At 44.3% G+C, this 21,677-nt stretch overlaps 3 protein-coding genes across 3 annotated transcripts; all 3 read left to right on the top strand.

Moving 5' to 3' along the window:
* The first annotated feature begins 1,329 nt into the window (after positions 1-1,329).
* Positions 1,330-4,931, top strand: LOC100837599 (cystathionine gamma-synthase 1, chloroplastic). Its single transcript, XM_003557784.4, has 11 exons — positions 1,330-1,807; positions 1,908-2,011; positions 2,108-2,181; positions 2,283-2,451; positions 2,715-2,774; positions 2,869-3,072; positions 3,150-3,236; positions 3,945-4,052; positions 4,143-4,238; positions 4,331-4,449; positions 4,555-4,931. Exons 1-11 carry the CDS (start codon positions 1,426-1,428, stop codon positions 4,673-4,675), a joined length of 1,524 nt encoding a protein of 507 aa, XP_003557832.2. The 5' UTR covers positions 1,330-1,425; the 3' UTR covers positions 4,676-4,931.
* Positions 4,932-5,078: 147 nt separating this feature from the next.
* On the top strand, positions 5,079-8,387 carry LOC100829226 (transmembrane emp24 domain-containing protein p24delta9). The gene is made up of 3 exons (XM_003557846.4): positions 5,079-5,804; positions 7,750-7,826; positions 7,911-8,387. The coding sequence occupies exons 1-3, from the start codon at positions 5,187-5,189 to the stop codon at positions 8,053-8,055; spliced, it is 840 nt and encodes a 279-aa protein (XP_003557894.2). The 5' UTR covers positions 5,079-5,186; the 3' UTR covers positions 8,056-8,387.
* Positions 8,388-9,569: 1,182 nt separating this feature from the next.
* Positions 9,570-12,858, top strand: LOC100838355 (WAT1-related protein At5g07050). Its single transcript, XM_003561545.3, has 4 exons — positions 9,570-9,817; positions 10,863-10,925; positions 11,575-11,691; positions 11,820-12,858. Exons 1-4 carry the CDS (start codon positions 9,570-9,572, stop codon positions 12,523-12,525), a joined length of 1,134 nt encoding a protein of 377 aa, XP_003561593.3. The 3' UTR covers positions 12,526-12,858.
* The last annotated feature ends 8,819 nt before the right edge of the window (positions 12,859-21,677 follow it).

The following is a 21,677-nucleotide window of genomic DNA, read 5'->3' on the forward strand; positions in this document are numbered from 1 at the left end:
ATCTCATTACAGTATGTTCTTTGCAAAACTATTGGTTTGAATGGAAAATCTTCCTAGCAAGGAAGTCAAGAAAGAAATTTAAATTTTCGTAACAAAGCAATTCACCACTACCACCAACATCAAATTCACTAGTTTTAATAGTGTGTAATATTATTGAATTCCACAAGAGTTTGTATTAACCCAAAATTACTATCATGTCTGATAGCTCATGCGATTGAAATAGAGAGAAAAGACTGCATAACTATCACCCATAGCCCCGTGCAGACTACCACGTATCCTCCAAACATCAGCAAGCATCATGGTGGAGGGACTAATTCGAGATTAGATTTCAAATAGCCTATGTAGGTGGACTACCGAAGGGTTCTTGCTTCTCAATCTTGTTTCAAAAAGGACACTTCTGGTGGCAGAACTATTCAGGGTATATATATAGACAAACTGATCATGGGTCGAGATGGGCGCATCATAAACAGGTGGGCCACATGGAAGGTCCCCTTGGCCGGGGCAGTTTGTTCCATAGCCCTGCCAATATGCGCCATCCGACCGCCCCGGCCATCATCTTCGAGTGACTTTTTGATCCATCCACGGATCCACCTATATACTACATGCAAAGTTCCATACAATTCAGAAAAATTTCTAGCACATATCACAAAAATAAGGAAAATTCTGGATTCTGTCAGTAATTAGGAAATTTGTTCTCAAAATAATTGATCCTCCGAATAACTATAACATTTAACCCGAGTCGATATCAATGGGTAACCGTAGTGGCTAGATCAGAGGGCCTTGCTACCAAGGGATACTCTGGCTGTGGAGGCGGAGTTGTCGAGAACGAGGACGGAGACAAGACTGTTAAGGTTGACGAGAGAAGAGAAAGAGCAACAGACAAAGAGAGACAATTGCCAATGGTGGCTATTGATAGAGGAAAGAGGCTGGCTTTATTTGTTATACTTTTTCGTCCCGTATCAAGTGACTCAATTTTGTCCAAATAAAGATGTATCTGTATCTATAAAACGTCTAGATACACGTAATATTTCGGCACTTCATACGAGACGGACTGAGTATATAGGATTGTTGCACTTAAGTTTTTTTTACGAAATTCACAATCACTAATCTTTAAGTTATCTGGAACATTGGATAGCAGTAGCACGATGAACCCCAACTAGGAGTGGAAAACGTCTGGATACGTTGTTCTAGCATCCATACGGCGTGCTGATCGGTGAGTTTGAATGTACGTTCGTTCTTTACTGGATGCAGCGATGAGCGCGCTCTTACCAAACCAGGAATGCCGCCTTCACTACAAATAGACCGCTCCCCATTTCGAAAGGGCGAAAGGCCACACGAGCTCCACCCAGCCCACCCACCCCCGACCCCTCGATTCCTTCGACACCCACCGAGCGCCCCGCGCCGCCACCCAAACCCTAGCCTCCCATGGCAACCCTCTCCTTCTCCTCCCCGCCGTCCTTCGCCGGCGACAACAGCGGCGCCCTCACCTCCGCCACCATCCTCCGATTCCCGCCCAACTTCGTCCGCCAGCTTAGCACCAAGGCTCGCCGCAACTGCAGTAACATTGGTGTCGCGCAGATCGTCGCCGCCGCTTGGTCCGACCGCTCCGCTCGCCCTTCCCACACCGGCGGCGGATGCCGCGCCCGCGGCGCCACCTCCCACGCCGCGGCCGCCTCCGCCGCCGCCTCAGCGACGGCGGCAGCCGAGGTTGGCGCCATCCCCAACGCCAAGCTCGCGCAGCCGTCCGCCGCCGCATTGGCCGAGCGTACCCTGCTCGGTTCCGATGCCAGCCTCTCCGTCCATGCAGGTAACCTACTCGCTTTTCTGTTCCCCGTCAGATCTGGCACTATTTCTCCCAGCTATGCTTGTGGTTCTTACCTGCTTGCTTTTTTATCTCTCTGCAAAAGGCGAGAGGCTAGGGAGAAGGATCGCCACAGACGCGATCACCACGCCAGTAGTGAACACCTCCGCCTACTGGTTTAGTAGCTCACAGGAGCTCATCGACTTCAAGGTTCGAAGCTCTCCTACCTTATTGTTGTTGGTTTCTGTTCTGTTTGGCGGATTTGATAAATCTGGGGTTATTTTGTAAAAAAAATCATTTTGTTAGGAGGGGAGGCATGCTAGCTTTGAGTATGGGAGGTATGGGAACCCGACCACTGAGGCGCTGGAGAAGAAGATGAGGTAAATCTCGATTCTGCTTCTCGCTAGAGGAAATTTTGATGCCCTTGTTGTTTAATTGGGTGGGATGATGGTTGTGAGTTTTGATGCTGCACTGTGTGCAGTGCACTGGAGAAAGCCGAGTCCACCGTCTTTGTGGCGTCAGGTATGTATGCAAGTGTGGCTATGCTCAGCACACTTGTCCCAGCAGGCGGGCACATCGTGACCACCACAGATTTGTACCGCAAGACAAGAATTTACATGGAGACTGAGCTCCCTAAGAGGGGAATTACGGTAATATGTGCTATCCTTAGACTCATATCATTGTTGTTTCAGTAATATGATTTTACAGTCTCTATGCAGCTCACTTAGTTCTGTGAAAACCAATAGGACATTCATAGAAGGATATCCAACTGATAATTGCAGATATCCAACTGTACTCAAGTTCCAGCATTTCAGAAGTCGTTACTTAATAACTGTGCTAATCAGAAATTTGGCCAGTGTTGCTGTTGGTATATATTATGCGTTGCTTATGTTTTTGTACACTTGATTCCCAGATGACTGTCATTAAACCTGCTGACATGAATGCTCTCCAAGATGCACTTGATAAGAACAATGTGAGCGTGACCTTTACAGTTTCCTTCACCCACATTGTTGGCATTAATATATTTATCGATAAACAGACTAATTTGTTGATTCCCCTATGTTCAGGTATCTCTATTCTTCACAGAGACTCCTACTAATCCATTTCTCAGATGCATTGATATTGAGCTTGTCTCCAATATGTGCCATAGCAAGGGAGCATTGCTTTGCATTGATAGTACCTTTGCCTCCCCTATCAACCAGAAGGCACTGCCTTTAGGCGCCGACATAGTTGTTCATTCTGCAACGAAGTACATCGCCGGGCACAATGATGTGAGTTTGACGAATCAAATTTCCAACACTCTTTACAGTTAAAGATTTGCATTATTTGAGAGTATTTTGTTGTTAAGGTTATTGGAGGCTGTATCAGTGGCCGAGATGAGCTAGTTTCCAAGGTCCGCATTTATCACCATGTAGTTGGTGGTGTTCTAAATCCGGTAAGTTGGATTAGTGTAATTTCAATCTATTTCTTGAACATGTTTGGGTTATCCAAATTAGTTACAAAATTGGGTCATTCTGTTAAGCAAGTTAAATCACTGTATATTGTGAGTTGTTTTTGGCTTTACCTATGTTAACCAGCCTCATATGGTGGTCGGGCACCACAGAGTATATGAAGCTAGTAAGGAAAAATTGCAATCTGCTTATTACAGTGCACATAATACTGCACAAGACGATGCTCTACATGGGACAAATGAAATTATTGCTTTTATAATTTGTGTTCCTACAAGCCCCAACACCTTTTCTTGCATAAAAACATGTTGCATATAAGATTGTACTCCTAATTTATTCTAAAATATTTAACTCAATGCATCAATGATTGAGATTGTACTCCTAGAATGCTCCATTTGAAATGTGTTAATACCAAAATCCCCAATACAAAAAGGCAACATGATTCCTGTGGCAATGCACTGGTTTGATCCTTGTTATACACTAGTCTGATACTCTAGATTTTCAGAAGCTTGTCCTGCCAACATCTAGCCTTATTGCCGTTTCTACCGTTGGTCAACATCATTGCTGACTTTAAGCTGATGAAATGCAATTTGAATAGTAGTAAAAAATGTATACTTTGTATCATTTATGCCATCGTATTTTTGTCTTGTTGTGCTGATACCGTTTCTAACAATTTTATTGTATTGTGATATCAGAATGCTTCCTACCTGATCCTTCGGGGGATGAAAACACTGCATCTCCGTGTTCAATGCCAGAATAATACTGCCCTGCGGATGGCCCAATTTTTAGAGGAACATCCAAAGGTGTGCTAACTTACTTCCCCCATCCTATTCAAAATTACCTGATATCCTTTTTTTTGTTGCTTAACTGTAGCGCTTCTTTCACATTCCTAGATTGCACGTGTCTACTATCCTGGCTTGCCAAGTCACCCAGAACATCACATTGCCAAGAGCCAAATGACTGGCTTTGGTGGTGTTGTCAGTTTTGAGGTAATTTGATGTCTTTGGTCAAATGTACCATTCTCACACTATCTTTTTTGACTATCAAACAGTTCAATGTATAAATTCTCTCATGTGTTTAGGTTAATGGAGACTTCGATTCTACTAGGAAATTCATTGATTCTGTTAAGATACCCTACCACGCCCCTTCATTTGGGGGTTGTGAGAGCATAATTGATCAGCCTGCCATCATGTCCTACTGGTATGAACTATATACATATAGATATGTAGTTATCACATTCAAATCATTGGACACGAATTATTGATGTTTAGTTGAGCTAACTATTGATCTATGATTCATAAACAGGGATTCGAAGGAGCAGAGAGACATCTACGGGATCAAGGACAACCTGATCAGGTTCAGCGTTGGAGTGGAGGATTTTGAGGACCTGAAGAATGACATTGTTCAGGCCCTTGACAAGATCTAAGTGACAGACACACCCTCCCGTATGGAAACCATCTGGTCATGTTTGTTTTGGGATCACGTGGAGAACTTTGATATTCAAGCTGATGACTGCGAATAAATGTTTTACGTTTGTTTCTCAGCCTCTTCTGTTTGTCTCAATAAAGTTGGAACCCCTTGTTTTTAAAATCCCTTTTACTAGTCTACGGTTCTCATGTATTTGTCTTCTTGTTACATGTCAACTCACAATTGACTTAGGAGTAACAACTCCATTTCCTCAATTGATAGTCCTTTTGGCATTGTGGGGTATCTTAGAATAATCCAGTTGGTTGTCAAAGGTAACTGGGCTGGATATATTACCACTTTTACTACGGAGTATATAAATATGTTTAGACTACCAGACACCCATATTTATCTATTTAAACATATCCTTTTGGAACTAAAGCTTCTCCAGCCAAAAGCTAACAGCAGAGTAAACAACTTAGATAGGAGTAGAAGATTCGTAGTACGCTGTTAGATTTTGGCAGGGGGAAGTAATGATTCTCTATATAGAAATACTCCATCGATATAAAAATAGACGATCACAAAAAAAAATAGAAAAAGAAAAGAAAAATAAGGACAACGTAGTAGTCCCACTCCCACTGGGTTGCCTCGGCTCATCGCCTCGAACGATCACCGCGGCGCTTCTCCGATCTGCCCGCCAGCCTTCTCCCTCGTCCATCACCATGGCGACCCACGTTCCCGGATCCCTATTCTCGTTCCTCGTCGTTCTCCTCTTCTCCTGCGCCCTGACCGCCGGCGCTCTGCGGTTCGACCTGTACTCGGGCCACACAAAGTGCATCTCCGACGACATCAAGGTCGGCGCCATGGCCGTCGGCAAGTACCACATCGTGCAGCCCGAGGACTCCTCTCAGCTCCCGGACCCCCAACGCATCTCGCTGCGGGTCACCTCGCCCTACGGCAACAGCCTGCACTACTCGGAGAACGTGCAGTCGGGCAATTTCGCCTTCACGGCGTCCGAGGCCGGGGACTACCTCGCCTGCTTCTGGGCGCCCGACTTCCGCCCGCCCTCCACCGTCGCCTTCGAGTTCGACTGGCGCGGCGGCGTCGCCGCCAAGGACTGGAGCACCGTCGCCAAGAAGGGCCAGGTCGATGTGAGTACTGCTCTCCTCCACGCCTTTATTTGATTAACCGATCCTGTGCCGTGTCGAATGATTTTTTTTAATATATTTTCGCGTAGAAGTAGTATTTGTTTTCTAGGGTGTAAAGGTTTATTGTTTGAATGAAATTGCCAGTAGGATTGAAATATCAATATAGGCAACAGGAAATTCACAACACTTTAGATCCATGAACAACTCTATCTGAGTTCTCTCTGTGAACTGTACAGGCGAGGGTAACATGTGTTATGTTTGTGAATTGGGGGTTGGAGGCTGGAGTCATGGTTTGTTTAGTGCATCTTAGTTGAATGTCCCTGTTCTAGCATTTACTATTTTGTTGGATGGATTGTGGTGACTGAGGTTTACGCGCTGATACGCGTCCAGTTTATATGTGCTGCCTTTGATAGATACTACTCCGTATATTGTTTAGAGGAGTAACTTAGTCTTGGGATGGAAGTGAGAGGGAATCAACTGGTTCATGGTTACATTTCTTCAGTACATTTGGTTGTGTTCCTTTAGAAGACAGGTCAAATTCGTTTATATTGGCATGTTTCTGATCAACTCAATGCCAAGGGTTAGAATCATGACATAACTGTATATGCTAATGGAAATAGGGGTGTTAAAAAATGGTTTCAGGTATAACCGTGAAAAACCGTGGGTGATTTTTTTTAAACTAGCTTGATCACCCGGTTTGCAGCGAATAGGACTTGAATTAGCCTGGTTGTAGCCATCTTTACGGGTCAGTGAAACCAGCTGTGACTCCTTTTTTTGTGTACCACTTTGCTGAAACTCCCCTCATGACTGAATTTCTTTCCAGTGACTTAGCATGCTAGCGCATCCTTCTGGACCTCAAATCCTGAATGAATTTGTCTGCAGAAAAGAAAACTACAGTACCATATGAGTCATCAAATGCTCATTAGGACAGTTCTTAGCGAAGATAATCTCTGTGCTTCAGTTTTAGTACTCCCTCCGTCCCATATTACTTGTCTTAAATTTCCCCAAATATGGATGTATCTATGTTTAAAAAACGTCAAGATACATGTAATATTTTAACAAGTAATATGGGTCAGAGGGAGTACATAATAATTAGTTTTTATATCCATAAAAAAATAGATGGCGCTACCGTGTTACATCTTTCTAGTTAATACCAGTGTTGTGCAGTTTTAGTATGCTTAGCAAGTTGGTTATACGGTAGAATGAGCAGATTAGTACTCCCCGCTATAACTTTTACTCGTACAAAAATTATACTTATTTAGTACAAAGTGGACGACATTTTTTTATGGATCAGAGGGATGGGAAATACTTCTTCTATCCCCAACAAGTAGTGTACTACAAAGGAGAGCACTATGCAGCAAAATTAAGTACATATTCTAGTACTACACTCAGGAATGAAGCTACTAATTTTGTTGAGTAAATTTCACAGAACCACACTTTTTGTGGCAACTGTCTCACAAAACCACAGTTGTTTGTAATAATTTCACAAAACCAGAACTTTTGGGACAGTTGGTCTCAGAAAACCCTAATCTTGATAATTAAGCTAGTTGATGGTGTTTCCGACAATGCGGGGCCACAATCAGATGCCACGTCATCTTTCTCAGCCCGTTTTTGATACCCGTTTTCAACGCCACATCAGCTACCTTTGCTCTTGTGATAGCTGGTGATGTCTTGGGTCGGGTAGAAACTGACGTGGCATCGAAAATGGGCGTCAAAAACGTGTTGGGGAAGATGACATGGCATCTGACTGGTGGCCTCGGGTTATCGGAAACGCCATCAACCAGCTTAATTATTGAGGTTAGGGTTTTCTGAAATTAACTGCCCTAAAAGTTGTGATTTTGTGGAACTATTACGAACAACCGTGGTTTTGTGAGACAACAGGCACAAAAAGTGTGGTTCCGTGAAATTTACTCAATTTTGTTTGTAAGTTGTCTTTGGATTATTGTAGATAATGGAACTTGAGCTCAAGAAACTTGAGGATACCATCAAATCTATCCATGAAGAAATGTTCTATCTTCGTGAAAGGTATTCTATGTTTACCTTGCAGAAAATTTCTTATGAAATTCAGCGAAGCTCATAAATCATATTATCGACGTGTCATTCCTCAAGGGAGGAGGAGATGCAGGAACTGAACTGGAGAACCAACTCACGGATGGCTTGGCTTAGTTTCCTCTCACTTGGTATCTGCTTACCAGTGGCAGCGTTGCAGTTGTGGCATCTGAAGAACTTCTTTGAGAGAAAGAAGCTGCTATGATTTCTCTACGACTAAGAACATTTTGGCACAAATTTTTCTTCACATCTAAGCATAATTTCCTTTTTCTTTTTTTTAATGATTTTATCCTTGGGTGCGTACTAGGTGCAAAAAATTCTGTAAGTAGCAATATGTAAGGCAGCAAGCTGCGAAATACTTATTTCCAGTTTGTAGCCCAGCTTACATAGGTGCAGAATTTTGGTTAAAAAAAACAGTACATAGGTGTATAATTCAGAGCAGACGTCAAGTTTTATTTTTCTTTGTTTGTGAAGTGTAAACTACTCCCTCCGATCAAGTGTTTTTCCAATCAAGAAGAATAAATTGACTAGGACAAATTTGAGTCAAGAATTTACGATCGGAGAGAGTACTGAACTAGGAGTATGTTGTTACTACATTATATTCTTAAAAAAGTGTTTTTCCAATCAAGAAGAATAAATTGACTAGGGAAACTGGTGGTCCACGTACGTCAAGGATGAGTAAGCGCCGTGGTGGACTAGCAGTTCATACACTAGTCTTTGCACATGTACAAAAAAAATTGAGACAAGCACATACTACAAATTTTTGGGCATCGAAACCGTGGAGTGGATGGCAGGCGACGATCGAGGGAAGGGAGGTACACGGTCCCAAGTTCCAAGCTGACAGGTTTTCTCCCTCCCCTTCCAAATGATGTTTCATTAGAGGCGACCCTTCTACTTAAGCAGTTGACGTGCAGTCTTGTCCACATGCTCCGTTGTCGTCACTGCAGATTGGTGCAGATCAACCCTTTGGATCGTCATCTTTGTTGCCTGCAAGGACGTACATTGCCTTAATCCTTAGGCCTCTTCGGTTGCACCATTCCTTGAGGGGATTGGAAGAAATTAGAACTGAAATTCCAATAATCTGTGCTGATCCCCGCCGGTAACTCCAATCCGACCGAGCTTCTTCTTTGTCCTAGGAGTACTTCGTTTGTTGAGTTGATTTGCGTACTTTTTACCTACGTACGTACTTTCTCCGTTACTAAATACTTGTCGTGATTTTAGTGTAAAACCACGACAAGTATTTAACAACGGAAGAGTAGTTAAATATTTTAGGAACGTGCCAGCCAGAACATATATACACCGAACCTAATATATGCTGCTATCTATTGTATAGAAGAATCGAAATAGATTGGTATATAATTAATGTTTCTCAGAAAAAATTCTTGGAGTGGTACTCCGGACCCGGCTATATGTTAGCTGTTCTGCAAATCCAACATTGGTATTTTTGTCACGTACCAAGATTGAGTCTGAAGCATTACATACGCAGGAAAAGTAGATGGAACCAACAACAAAACGCAACGCCGAGCCAGCAACCACCATATATTATTGATATTATTTCCATCTCCCCTCCTTTGTTCGTTCCGGGCTATATAAACACACACATCCCATTGCTCACTCTCTCTTTCTCGCCTTTCGACTACTCGAACACTATACGTGCTGTCAAAGAAAGATCGATCTCACACTCGCACTAGCTAGCTAGCTAGATCTCTCGCCGTTGGCATGGAGGAGGGAGGCGGCCGCGACGTGGAGGTGCCGGTGTCGACGGAGGTGAAGAAGACGGCAAATAGGATGAAGGTGGAGTGTCTGGCCCTGCCGCTGGGCATGGTCATGGTTCAGCTATTCACCGTGGTCACGATGGTTCTCTCCAAGCTTGCCCTCAACATCGGAATGCACCCGTTGGTGCTGCTCGTCTACCGCAACCTCATCGGCGCCGCCGTCGTCGCCCCCCTCGCCGTCGTCTTCGAGTGGTACGTACGCCCGTACTCGATCCGTACAGATTGATCGAGCGATCAGCATGCATAATCAATCAATTAATCAAGACGCTCTCGGAGCAAATATATAGAAAGTACTTACTCTTGAGAACTTGAGATCTAGGGAAAAAATTAATGGAAAAGATATGGTTTTCTAATTGGGATCGCTATTAATTGTACTGCAGGAAATCATCGACCTGAATATCTTTAATTCGTGCAATTCATGGTCTCCGCGTCCCTCCATTAATTTCATTCTATCTTTACTTTGTTTTTACTTCTTCGCTACACGTATACGTACGTGTGCGAGACGCCATAAGGCTAGAGTGACGAACAGCACGCTTGGAATGGGCGACACAACGACAAAACAGATGAAATCGAATAGATATATATTGCCATATATCAACATATATACTTTAATGTTCTCCGATTTTAAAATTATAAAATTAAAACAACAATATATTTCACCGAAAGCAGCAAATAGTTTGTTTCCTATTATGGCAATTAATTGAGTGCAGCAGTCGTCAGTACTACGTGCTAGCCAGCTAGCGCACCTGACTCGGCAAACAACATTTGATGGACAAATGGAGAAGAAGGCGCTGCACGGTCGTCTGTGTACGTTTTTGGTTGGATAATCAGTTTCATCCTCACAGTGCTAGGCTGCTAGCTAGATCGACATATGCATACACATGTAACTGCCACTCGATCCCCACTCATCTGCCGGTATATATAGTAGGCTAGGGCTAATCTGGCCGTGCAAGCGTTTCTATATCTGTATAGCTAGCGCTTATCGATCTCGATCGATCCATCTACATTAACATAAGCTAGCTAGGCTACTCGACCAATCACCTAACACTACTAAGTAAGTACTATACCCTCTCTCAGGCTAGCAAGCTAGTGTTCTCACAGTAAACTAACTCTGTTAATTTGGAAACGACAACACATCTTCGCTGAAAGCATGCATGTATACATAAACATATGTACCTTATCTTAATCTGTTAGTCAGATTCACTGGCCAGATGATCTGTCCTTTTTGTTGCTGCAGGGAGATGAGGAAGAAAGTGAACCTCCGCGTGATGGGCTGGATTTCCATTAACGGAACATTCGGGTAATTCGTTGAGCGAAACAAAAAAAATTATCCCACCATGACAATAATCTACGAAGTGAATTGAATTTCCTGTCCTCATGCAAGGTTTAAAATTTCGGTAATCATTATTGGTGGGCTTCGAAATTTTATCATTTTCATTCAAAAATTTCGGTTTGACTACAATTTGAGCCCAGCAGAGGATAGTTTATATAAACCTGTTCTATTTGAAATTCCAGTACGCCATTTTTCTTTTTTAAACAAGAACCGATTAATTTGTGTTGGACGAATTTCTGTCCTTCTACAATTTCAACAAATTTTGATGAATTTCAAACACCGAAACTGGAATCGTTTCCAAAATTATCAAAACGAAATTTGAAACTTCCTTGTCCTTGATGTTAAAAATCAAAAGCTTTGGTCGATGAGGGCAGGACATTCATTCTGACATCGTACATTAATCTGATATTCTGATAGCATATATATGTAGCTAAAAGGGGCATTCCCCTTTTTCGAAAAAAAATGTAGCTAACTAAAACTGTACTGCTTCCTTTGCAATTTGCTCCTTAGCTAGGTAGCTACTTCTCTAGGTACCATGAATTATGTAACATTGATACTTGTGAGTTGTGACAATGATTCGACTCACTGAATTACTATATATGCACGGAACATGTAGAGTTTTGCTGGCAATGGGGCTCTACTACTGGGGCCTACGTATCACCAGCGCGGCCTACGCCGTCAACTTCCTCAACCTCATCCCCGTGGCCACCTTCATCATCGCCGTCGCGCTCCGGTACATACATATAGTCGGGCACTCGGGCCGCGCTACCTGTCGAAACTATGCAACGATATCGACCGATGTCAATTTGCTACTCGATCGGTATATAAATCTGATCTTAGATATTTGACTTGATTGATCAGGGTGGAGATGCTGGTGCTGAGCAACTGGGCAGGCAGGATGAAGCTCCTGGGCGCGGTGGTGGGCGTCGCCGGCACCATGGTGGTCACCATCTGCAAAGGCAAGCTACTAGTACACCCTTCACCCAGCCACCACTTCCTCCAACCGTCGTCCCACTCTTCCTCCGCGGCGGCTTCTTCCCCTCTTCACCAGAACCACAGCAGCGTCGCCGGCACCCTGTTCCTCTGCGGGAGCTGCCTGAGCTACGCGCTGTGGTTCATCATCCAGGCCCGGGTCGCCAAGCTGTTCCCGTCCAGGTACTGGGCCACGGCGTTCACCTGCGCCTCCGGGAGCCTCCAGTCCGCCCTCGTCGCCGCGGTGGCCGCCGCCATGGGCTTCACTTCCGATCAGGGGATGTCGTGGAGGCTGGGATGGGACCTGCAGCTCGCCACCGTGGCCTACTCCGGCGTCTTCAACACGGGCGCCACGTTCCTGCTCGTGTCGTGGGCCGTGGCCCGCCGAGGGCCCATCTACCCGCCCATGTTTAACTCCCTCTCCCTCGTGGTCACCGCCGTCGTCGACTCTGTCCTGCTCGGCACCGACGTCTACCTCGGCGGCGTGCTGGGAACCGTGCTCGTCGTCGTGGGCCTTTACGCCTTCCTCTGGGGAAAAGGCAAGGAGCTCGCCGCCGTTGCCAGCGCCAAGCCGGATGACGACGACATTGCCTAGCACGGTAGCACCTGGCTCTAAGCGCGCGATTTCGAGACGGCTGGCCAATTACTTAAGCGAGGGATCTATATGTATGTTCAATCGCTGAAACTGAGATTAATTGTGCTCTTGCCTCTTGCCGCGCGCGCTTAGTTAGTTTTTTTAATGAGGTGTTGAGGCTAAACCCGAATTCGCAATCCGTATGAAGAAAGACGACTTGTTTCCAGTTATTATATGAGCAGTGACAGTATGGAGTGAGATAAACCGCTATAAATTACAGAGCAATGTTCTTGACCTTGTTCCCGGAAGATGTGGGCTGTTAACCATCTCATGCATGTTATAGTTTTTCTTTCGGAATTTATATTGAGTGAACGTCCGCTCTTTAGTCTCTCAGAGTGAATGATCTATTGGCCATCCGATTGAGAAGATTGTGTAAAAAGTGACAACTTTAGTTTGTGGCGTGACAACTTAGTTCTGTAAGGGTGGCAACTTTGATTTGTAAGGATGTCAATGTTAGTTCTATGCATGCAGGTGGCAAGTTAACTCCGTCGCGTCAGAAAACTAGGGAGCGAACGTTTAATTCCGTGGGATAGTAACTTTAGCCATGTGGGGTTGGAAACTTTAATCTGTGGGGGTGCCAAGTTTAGTTCTGTCTGTATGGCAACTTAACCCGTCGCGCCGGAGGACCAGGGAGCGAACGTTCGCTCCCTATTCCATGCCTTTTTCTTTTAGCAACCGCTCATGTTCTGGTTTCTTTTTAGCAATGCACCTCATGTTCTATTATCTACATATATTGGAAGATTTATTGTCACTTTTCACTTCATTCAAGACCCAAGATTGCATTTTTCCTCAAGAACAAATAGTACTAAGAATCAAGAATGCAGGATGAATCTACAAATACTTTGAATAAATTTCAAAATATTTTCTTTTCTAAAGTACTTTAACATGGGAGCCACAGTTTTAGTTGAGGAGTTACATTGTATTTGGATCTTGAAAACTGATTTGGCATGCAACCCTGATTTGATTGGAACTCACCGACCTAGCCTGCAGTTTGAACTGGCGCTCGGTTAATGTAACCTAGGGTACGGATGCTGCCTAATGACCTAGGAGGCAGTACTCCGGCTAGTGCTCTTAGAGGTGGCTACCCGTACTACGGTAGGAATCAGGCGAAGCGTCTTGTCATAGTTACTGATCGAAGCAAATAATAGTAGTTTTTGTCGAGGTTCTCCACGAGGACTAGGCAACGAACAATAATGCTCGGCTAAAGCTAGATCACACGAACTGATTTTGGAAATTGTAACAAACAAAGCAATATTTTTAGTATTTTCGTTTATGCAAACATCACTGGACAGAAACGATTACTAATAATTATTCACGAGCAAACATATAAGAATGGGAGAGAAGCAAATTGTTTAGGTATGGGAAAGAATACATATCAGGGCAACAAACATGTATATTATCACAGAAATTTAAACCACAATCACTAGTTCATATTACACACAATTCTCAACAGAAAAGACTCAATAGTTAACAAGATCTCACACTGACATTTAAACAAACAGCTTATAGGCGCACAAAATCAACATAAGTTCTCAATGTTCAGTTCACACAAACAGCAAGCAACAGGGAGAAAAGGGAGAGAGATTTAGATGGGGATTAACTCAGGAAATGGGGCAGCAAGGAGTTGAGGAAGGGAAGAGGTTGCAGTGGCGCTCGTGCTCGCCGGAGGCGCTTGTTCTTCACTTGCTGCAGCAGCTTGAGGGAACGAGGAGGAGCAGCAGCAGATTGGAGACGAGGAGGAGGTGCAGCAGCTTGGAGACGAGGAGGAGCAGCAGTAGTGGATCGGGAGCATGGGCAGCAGCAGGTTCGGTGGCTCGCCGCCACGCCGGCCTGGCCGCGGCGGCGGCCGATGGTGGAGCAGGAGGTTAGGGGAAAGGGAGAGAGGTGCCAGGCTCGATTTGGGCACAGGAGAGGTGCTAAGATTTAACCCCCTTTGGCATTTTTGCATCCAGACCCTTCTCCCTTTCTTCTTCTTACGCAGGTAGGTCCTTTTCTCTTCAATTCAGCCCTTCTCTTCTCTATGCACTGGTCCATCTTTGTACTGCTACACCGTCAGCTCAACAAAAAGGAGAAGAATTTGTGCCTTTTCGCACTTAACTGCAAAATAAATTAGAACAAGTTGTAATCATTCTTTTGTACATAATTGTACCTTTTTCAATGTATTTAAGTTCAAAACAACACACATCCTTGGCAAAAAAAATACAAACTACATGATAAAAACACTGCAAAAATAGCACTTATCAGTTACCTGGTAAACACTTCGCAGTGCGGCCAATCATGCCAGATTGGCGCCCTGGGTAACTACGTTGTGAGGGTAAAGTTGTACACCCTGCAGGGTTGAATCCACAAGCTCAGGCGGACCGACGGTGGGGGCGACGACGAAACCAACGAACGACGAACCACCGTCCGGCACACCCGTTGAGAAGCAACGCCACAAACGCACCCTTTATATAGGATCGGACAGCGACCGAGACGGACACCGGGTAAACTTGAGCAAGCAAAAACAAATACGCAAGACCAAACAGTACACAGGGCACGTGTGAAGGGAAAACAGAAGGATGGGGGAAAGAGGCACCGGCTAGTCGAATGGCAAAAAGCGGGTAAACCTCGAGCCGCGGCCCCGTTCGAACAAAGGTGGCTGACGGCGGGCTGGATGAAACAACTGCACGGTTGAGAAAATGCAAAACCAATGGACACATGCCGACGTGGCTCTGTGAGGGCAAGAAATCGTTCCCCTTCCGGACCGAGAGTTATTTCTTGAGGCATCTTGAAAAGATTTCTTTGCCAACTCAACAAATCATTTTTCCTTAGCCCAAATGAAACTTCCTATCTATAGTTATATTCCATTGTTCCTAAATATAAGACGTGATAAGTCAAACCTTTTACAGTTTGATCATATCTATAGAAAAATCTACCAACATATGCGACTCCAAGTTGGTTTTTATTAAATCCATCATAATATATTTTCCATAGTATATTTGATGTTGTAAATATTAGTATATTTTTCATAAATTTGATCAAACTTCAAAAAAAATTGATTTTAGACAAAGCACATCTTATTTTTAGGAATAGAGATAAGATAATACTTCCTCCGTCCAACCAAAAATGTATCAACTTTGACTAAATTTAAATGCATCTATACACTAAGTCATACCGATACATTTAAATTTTGACAAACTTGAAACATCTTTTGTTGGACAGATGGAGTAGTATCTTTTTTTTTAGAGAGGATAAGATATTACTCGTGATTACGGGTACTATGTTTTCTGTGTTCCATCATGATGCTACCACGACAGGATTGTTTCCACGCTACCATGTCAGGACGTTTGACCTGCGGCAGACAACTCTAAACGCTAAGAGCATCTTCAGCAGGGCTCCTAAACAGAGCCCCTACTCAGTTTTTAGGGGCTAATGCAAAAAAAACGTCTTCAGCAGGACAGCCCCCCTTAAAACACCCCTCTGGCTCTTGTTCCTGGGGGGCTCCCTGCGAGGCCCCTGTTCCTCCTTTCCCCTCTCCACGTCACCTTCTCCTCTCTCTTTTCTGGCCGCAGGACTCGGCCCAGCTCGCCGCTGACATGCCCCGCCGCCCCGCACCTCACTGCCGGTCGCCGCTCCGAGCCTCGCCGCCGGCCACCACCGCGCCTCACGTTCGGGGACCTCTTCCGTGTTGGCCTGCGCTGCCTCCGCCGCTATGCTGGTCTGCCGCTTGCGCCCTCGGGGATGGAGAAGACCACAGCGAGGGCGAGCTGTGCGAGGAAGTGGTCGTGGTCATCGACGAAGAGAAGACGACGACGAGTCGAGCTGCGCACGCACCGCCGCCTCGTCCCGCCGTGCGCCACCGCAGAGGAATCGGGGCCAGTGGCCGCCTCGCCTCGTGAGCAACCGGCCGCGGTCGTGGCCTCGTCGTCCCCTTTGTTGGCCGCGCTCCGGTCCGCCATGGCCTCGTCGACCGGCCCGCCGCCTTTCGCCCGCGCCTCCTCCTCCACTGACTTCGAGGCGGGCCCCCTCGCCGCTCGGCCGCCTCTGCCGCTTGCGCCGCCCTCCCCTGACCGCCTCAGGACGCCACGCCCCCGACCGCGGTCGCGCCCCGGTCTGCCGCCGGCCCGCACCCATCCGCCGTCGTCCACTGCTCCTGGTCATGGCGGCCTCAGCCCCGCGCGCGCTCGCCTCCTCCGCCTGCTGCGCAATGACGACTTGCTGCCACGGATTACCCGTCCAGAGCTGACTCGTGGAGAAGAAGGGCTCGAGGAAGAAGACAAGAAAAAAGAGAAAATGTCTCGCTGACAGACGGGGGCCACATGTCAGTGTAAAGAAAAAAATAAATAGGAGCTGAAATATAGAGGCTCCGGCTGAAGATGGAACTAAAATAGAGACTAAATTTTTTGGGAAAACTAAACAACAAGTAGGGGCCATGTTTTAAGGGCCACTGCTGAAGATGTTCTCACAAGTAAAAGAACAAACTCTTCTTTCATTGTTTCATTCGGCCCATCCCACCAAGCCCCAGTCGGAGCTCTCTCTTCTCTCGATTCTCTTCTATTTCCTGTTGGGCCTCGCTCCCCCCTAGCTCATCCGGCCAACCCAGCCCACTCTCTCTCTCTCCATCTTTTTCTCTTGGTCCATCTTTTCCCTAGCCCATCTGTCCGACTTGCCTATCCTTAAAAATATCTATACCTGTATAAAAAATACGAACCGTTCTCTTCACCGTCGTCTGTCAAATGTTTCATAAAATTAGTGGGTCCTCATGATTGCATGTATATTAGGCCTACTAAGACGGCTGGCCTATTAACTGCACCGAATCTATCTATATATATCTCATAAAATTTATGGGCCCCCAAGATTGAATGTATATTAGGCCCACTAAGCCGGCTACTAATGTACTCCTTCTGATTCTAAATTCTTGACTCAAACTTGCCCAAATATGAATGCATCTATTCATAAAAAGCATCTAGATACATGCTGCTTTTGGCACGAGGAGGAAGACGGGCACGAGTGCTCCTGCGGGCATGGGCTTGGCGCTCTCAAGGCAGCCGGCCCAAGAGGAAGAACGGGTGTGGCCCAAGAAGAAAAAAAGAAAAGAAAAGAAGACCCAATAATGGTTTGGCTGGACCGTGGCAGCGCACGGACATTCCGCTAGTAATTAAAAAAAATCTGTCCGACCTGCCAAAGGCATCCCACCAGAGAGCCCCGGTCTCCTTGATCGATCGATCCGTCATCGGTCCCATGAGCAGCGAGTAGTAGCTCTGTTAAAGTGAAACATGCAAAAGGCCAAAGGAATGAGTTTTCTGTACGAGTAAACTACACTCGCAGTAATTGAACTTGTTTTATATTCTCAATTTATTCACTCTATTATAGAAATAGTGACTTAGGATCGTTCAATTTGACGAAATGTCTCACATACAGTCATCGGTATTGTATCCGTACCGTATTTGATGCAGTCCCACGTTTTGCAATTTAGCCCTCGTGCTATTTCTAGGGTAAGGTAATTTTGGGGCCAACTTAGCCCTCGTGCTATTCCATGTCCCAGATGGTATTTTTTTTCCACGTGCCAAAATGCAAAATGGGACACTGAGCTGTTAAGGCCAAGATACAAATATTGTACCGTGAGGTCGTGATTTTCATAATATAGTGACTAAATTGAGTTTTCAATCCAAGTTCAGCGACCTTATGTGTACTTTACTCTTTATTACTGAAGATGAATTTCTAAAAAAAAAAAATACTGCGTTGTTGCCAAGCAAAAGAGTTTCTGCTTTCCAGTTATTGTGTGGCCGGTAAAAGGCTAGCTGCTGTAAACTCCATCTGCGCTGCTGTCTTATGGAGTTTATGGAAGGTTCGTAACAAAATGATTTTAAATCACCATCCTTGGTCTGATGTCAAACATGTCTAGTGGCTAACCCTCAAATCAGTGAGGAAATGGCAACTAATTTCAAGGAGCACATGCTGGGTCAAACATACCTAGAGTATTATGTTCTCAAGTTTCGGCTCCTTTGGCGTCACCACTCCTGTTGCTGGCCTTTCGCCACTGATGACCCTTGGAAGTTGGAACTCCATAGGTATCTCACAGCTTGGCGGGATTCTGCTCCATGCTGTCAATCAACTCTGCCCCAGTGAAATCGAAGTTGTTCGGTGATTCAGGTGTCGAGGATGCTCGCCTGCATGCCAAGGTTCAGAAGCTGGCTACTCAGCGAATTGAAGTGACTCCTTTTGCAACTCAGCCTGATGTGGCTTTGGTCAGCCTGACGGGCGCTTGTAGTTTGTCGTTTTCCATTTTTGTTTTCGAACTTGCGAGTCTATGTGTATGAACTTGATTGTGTGGTGCTTGGTTTCATTATACAATGGTACCCGGGGGGGGGGGGGGGGCATATGCTTCTGTTTCCCTTGTTATTATTTTCTCGTCTTTAGAAATTGTGAGAAAGAGCTATCCCTACCTCAAAACGCATTTCTTGATAACTACTCCAACTTTTAAATCCAAAACCTACCGTATCTCTACCCCTGCCCCCTATCTCTTTTTTCCACAAATCCATGCCTTTGCAGCCTCAAAGAAGAACTTCACCCAAAGTGTGAGAGCCACCTACAGTGAGAGAAAGTTAATTAGAAGAGGAGCTTCTAATTAGATTAGAAAGAGCCATCGATCACCTTCTAATCTTTACTTCTAATTGGTATTGTTCATCTCTAATTCTTTGTCTCTAGCTTCTAAGCACAGTTCCTAGTTTTAATTCATGAACCCTGTCTTCTAATCATCTTCTAATTAGGTAGAGGAAGCTCTAACAATCTACATCTATTTTCTAGTTGTTCATCTACAGATGCATTTTTTTTTTGCCATCCGCCCTCACATTGCGGTCGCAATCCATTGAAAAAAAACAGAAACGAAGCCATAAGTTCATATGTGCATCTAGCTACTGAACGACAACTCTATAGATAGATTTAGAGCATTTGAAATCTTTTGTTTAAAACATCTACCCTTCTAATCGATTGTTTCTTTAGATGTATCCCACGTTCATAATGTTGGGGCACACGGTATATCCTACGCTAGCACGAATTTTGTATCGCACACCACCCAGGAATATGCTATAGTTTGATGGATCACTTGATTACCAGTAGACGTGCAAGTTGGAGATATGCCCTAGACACATGTATTCATGAATTATTGTCATTGTATCAACAAGTATGTCACTTGTTTGTGAGACCATATATTCTATGTTGATTGTTCTACGGGTTCTCGTCATTGAAGTTATGTTGACACATAATCTAGACTAGTATAAGACTCAGTTGATGACTGATTAACAAGTCATGGGCATAGAGATGCTAGCCCGATAGTATGGACTTGGATATGGAGATCACCGAGTCAAACATACCAGCTTTGATTAACGATTGTCATTTGTAGTCTCAAATACGATGTGTATGTCACGTCCTAGACATGATGGTTTCACATGATCTCGAGATGTGAGTCGACTTGCTTAGAGGCAATTATAAAGGTAACTTCCGGGTACGCCGCAAAGCATGCTCAATCAGGATTGACCAAAAATTTACTAACATTTACAACTCTAAATTAATTTTATTAAATCTATTATGATATATCTTCATAGTATATATACTTATTTTGTATTATATATATTAGTACACTTTTCTGTATTTATTCTTAACAAAAAATAGAACATCTTTGAAGGAACTGAGGTACTTCCAGCACTGCAGAGCCAAAGGGATGGGCCGGCGATTACCCATCCGAGTTGTACGATGTGTCACCATCACCATCATAGCTCAGCCTTCTCTCTTTCTCCTCCTCACAATGATCGAACGACGGTTCATGAATGCCTACGGAAGTTTAGAGAGGAGATTTCCGTTACACTATTTAGTGCCATGTTATGCGTAGCTATAAACACTACGTGACAAAATCTGCTCGGCCTCTACATAGTCGCAAGACAATTCCAAGGAGTATGTGTATCGTCTGATGTGTCACCATCAGAGCTCAGACTTTGTCATTTCCCACAAAGATAGGGTTTAATCAATTTTGTCATTTGCATTGTGCGCCTGCCGAAATCGGTTTTCTATAGAGCTGTAAACTTGCTCCCTCTTGTATAGCGTTTTTGTTGTTCTTTTCCCTCTCCCGCTCTGATGGGCTGAGCCCTATGTACTTGTAAACCCCCCTGCAGCCCTGCTTAATTAATGGATCGTGGCGTTGCTGCATTTGTGAAAAAGAAGAGGAAAAAAATCTCACCAAGATTCACCAACGGCTTCACCACATGGTCAATCCCTCAAGTAATTATTCAATCTTAGATCTGTGAATGACCCGCATGTTAGGGCGTGTGCAATGGGCTGACGTTAGTCTTCTCTTAACGGCGTCACATAGGATAAAATCTGATATGGAAGAGAGAGAAACGAAGAAAAGTCACAAGTCTTCTCTTAATTAAGAGATATCTCTTCACAAGAATGATAAGGCAAAGATAAGACAATTTTCTCATTGTACTAGATTTCACCTTTTCTCAGCATTTATTTAGTTAATTTTATTCATCTAAGCATTAATTTTAAGATATAACATTAAGAGATAACCCATTGTACAACATGTTTTGTTGTCTTTTCTAAATGACGTGAAACACCTAAGATAAGACAGTCTTATCAACCATTGTACATGCCCTTAATCCAAGGTTGCAATTTGTCTCCATGTGTAGATGTGGAACATTTCCTATTTTTAGAAAGATTGGGCATGTGAGTTGATGGACTAATTCCTACTTTACTAACAGGGAGAGGAGTGAGAATTGGAAAGGAGTTGTTTAGTAGAGATGATCTCAACCGTTAATCATAACTTATCTTATTTAAGCTATATTTTTTTGGGAATGCCTACCTCTCAGTCGAATGAGCTCAGTCGGCGGACACTTCAGCCAGCTCATGTGTGATTTCTAACTTTTGTCCGTGTGTGTGTGAGTTTGAGACAATAAATAAAAAGTATAACATAAATTCAGTTCCCACTTATATGCTTCTCATATGTATTGCTACAAATTTTCAAACGGTGCTAAAAACTTGAAATTTGAAAAATGAACGATCTCGACAAAAGCACACTTGCACATCACAACCAACACAACGGAGAAAGGAAAAAGATAACAAAAATAACAACAATCAAA

This window comes from Brachypodium distachyon, chromosome 1, assembly GCF_000005505.3.
Source record: "Brachypodium distachyon strain Bd21 chromosome 1, Brachypodium_distachyon_v3.0, whole genome shotgun sequence".
Lineage (NCBI taxonomy): Eukaryota > Viridiplantae > Streptophyta > Magnoliopsida > Poales > Poaceae > Brachypodium > Brachypodium distachyon.

Coding starts and splice junctions, on each gene's coding strand:
- LOC100837599 (XM_003557784.4), top strand. CDS start 1,426: ATGGCAACCCTCTCCTTCTCCTCCCCGCCGTCCTTCGCCGGCGACAAC. Junction 2,452..2,714: donor TCCCTAAGAGGGGAATTACG/GTAATATGTGCT, acceptor CTTGATTCCCAG/ATGACTGTCATTAAACCTGC. Junction 2,775..2,868: donor ATGCACTTGATAAGAACAAT/GTGAGCGTGACC, acceptor CCCTATGTTCAG/GTATCTCTATTCTTCACAGA.
- LOC100829226 (XM_003557846.4), top strand. CDS start 5,187: ATGATTCTCTATATAGAAATACTCCATCGATATAAAAATAGACGATCA. Junction 5,805..7,749: donor CCAAGAAGGGCCAGGTCGAT/GTGAGTACTGCT, acceptor GGATTATTGTAG/ATAATGGAACTTGAGCTCAA. Junction 7,827..7,910: donor ATGTTCTATCTTCGTGAAAG/GTATTCTATGTT, acceptor TCATTCCTCAAG/GGAGGAGGAGATGCAGGAAC.
- LOC100838355 (XM_003561545.3), top strand. CDS start 9,570: ATGGAGGAGGGAGGCGGCCGCGACGTGGAGGTGCCGGTGTCGACGGAG. Junction 9,818..10,862: donor CTCGCCGTCGTCTTCGAGTG/GTACGTACGCCC, acceptor TTGTTGCTGCAG/GGAGATGAGGAAGAAAGTGA. Junction 10,926..11,574: donor TCCATTAACGGAACATTCGG/GTAATTCGTTGA, acceptor CGGAACATGTAG/AGTTTTGCTGGCAATGGGGC.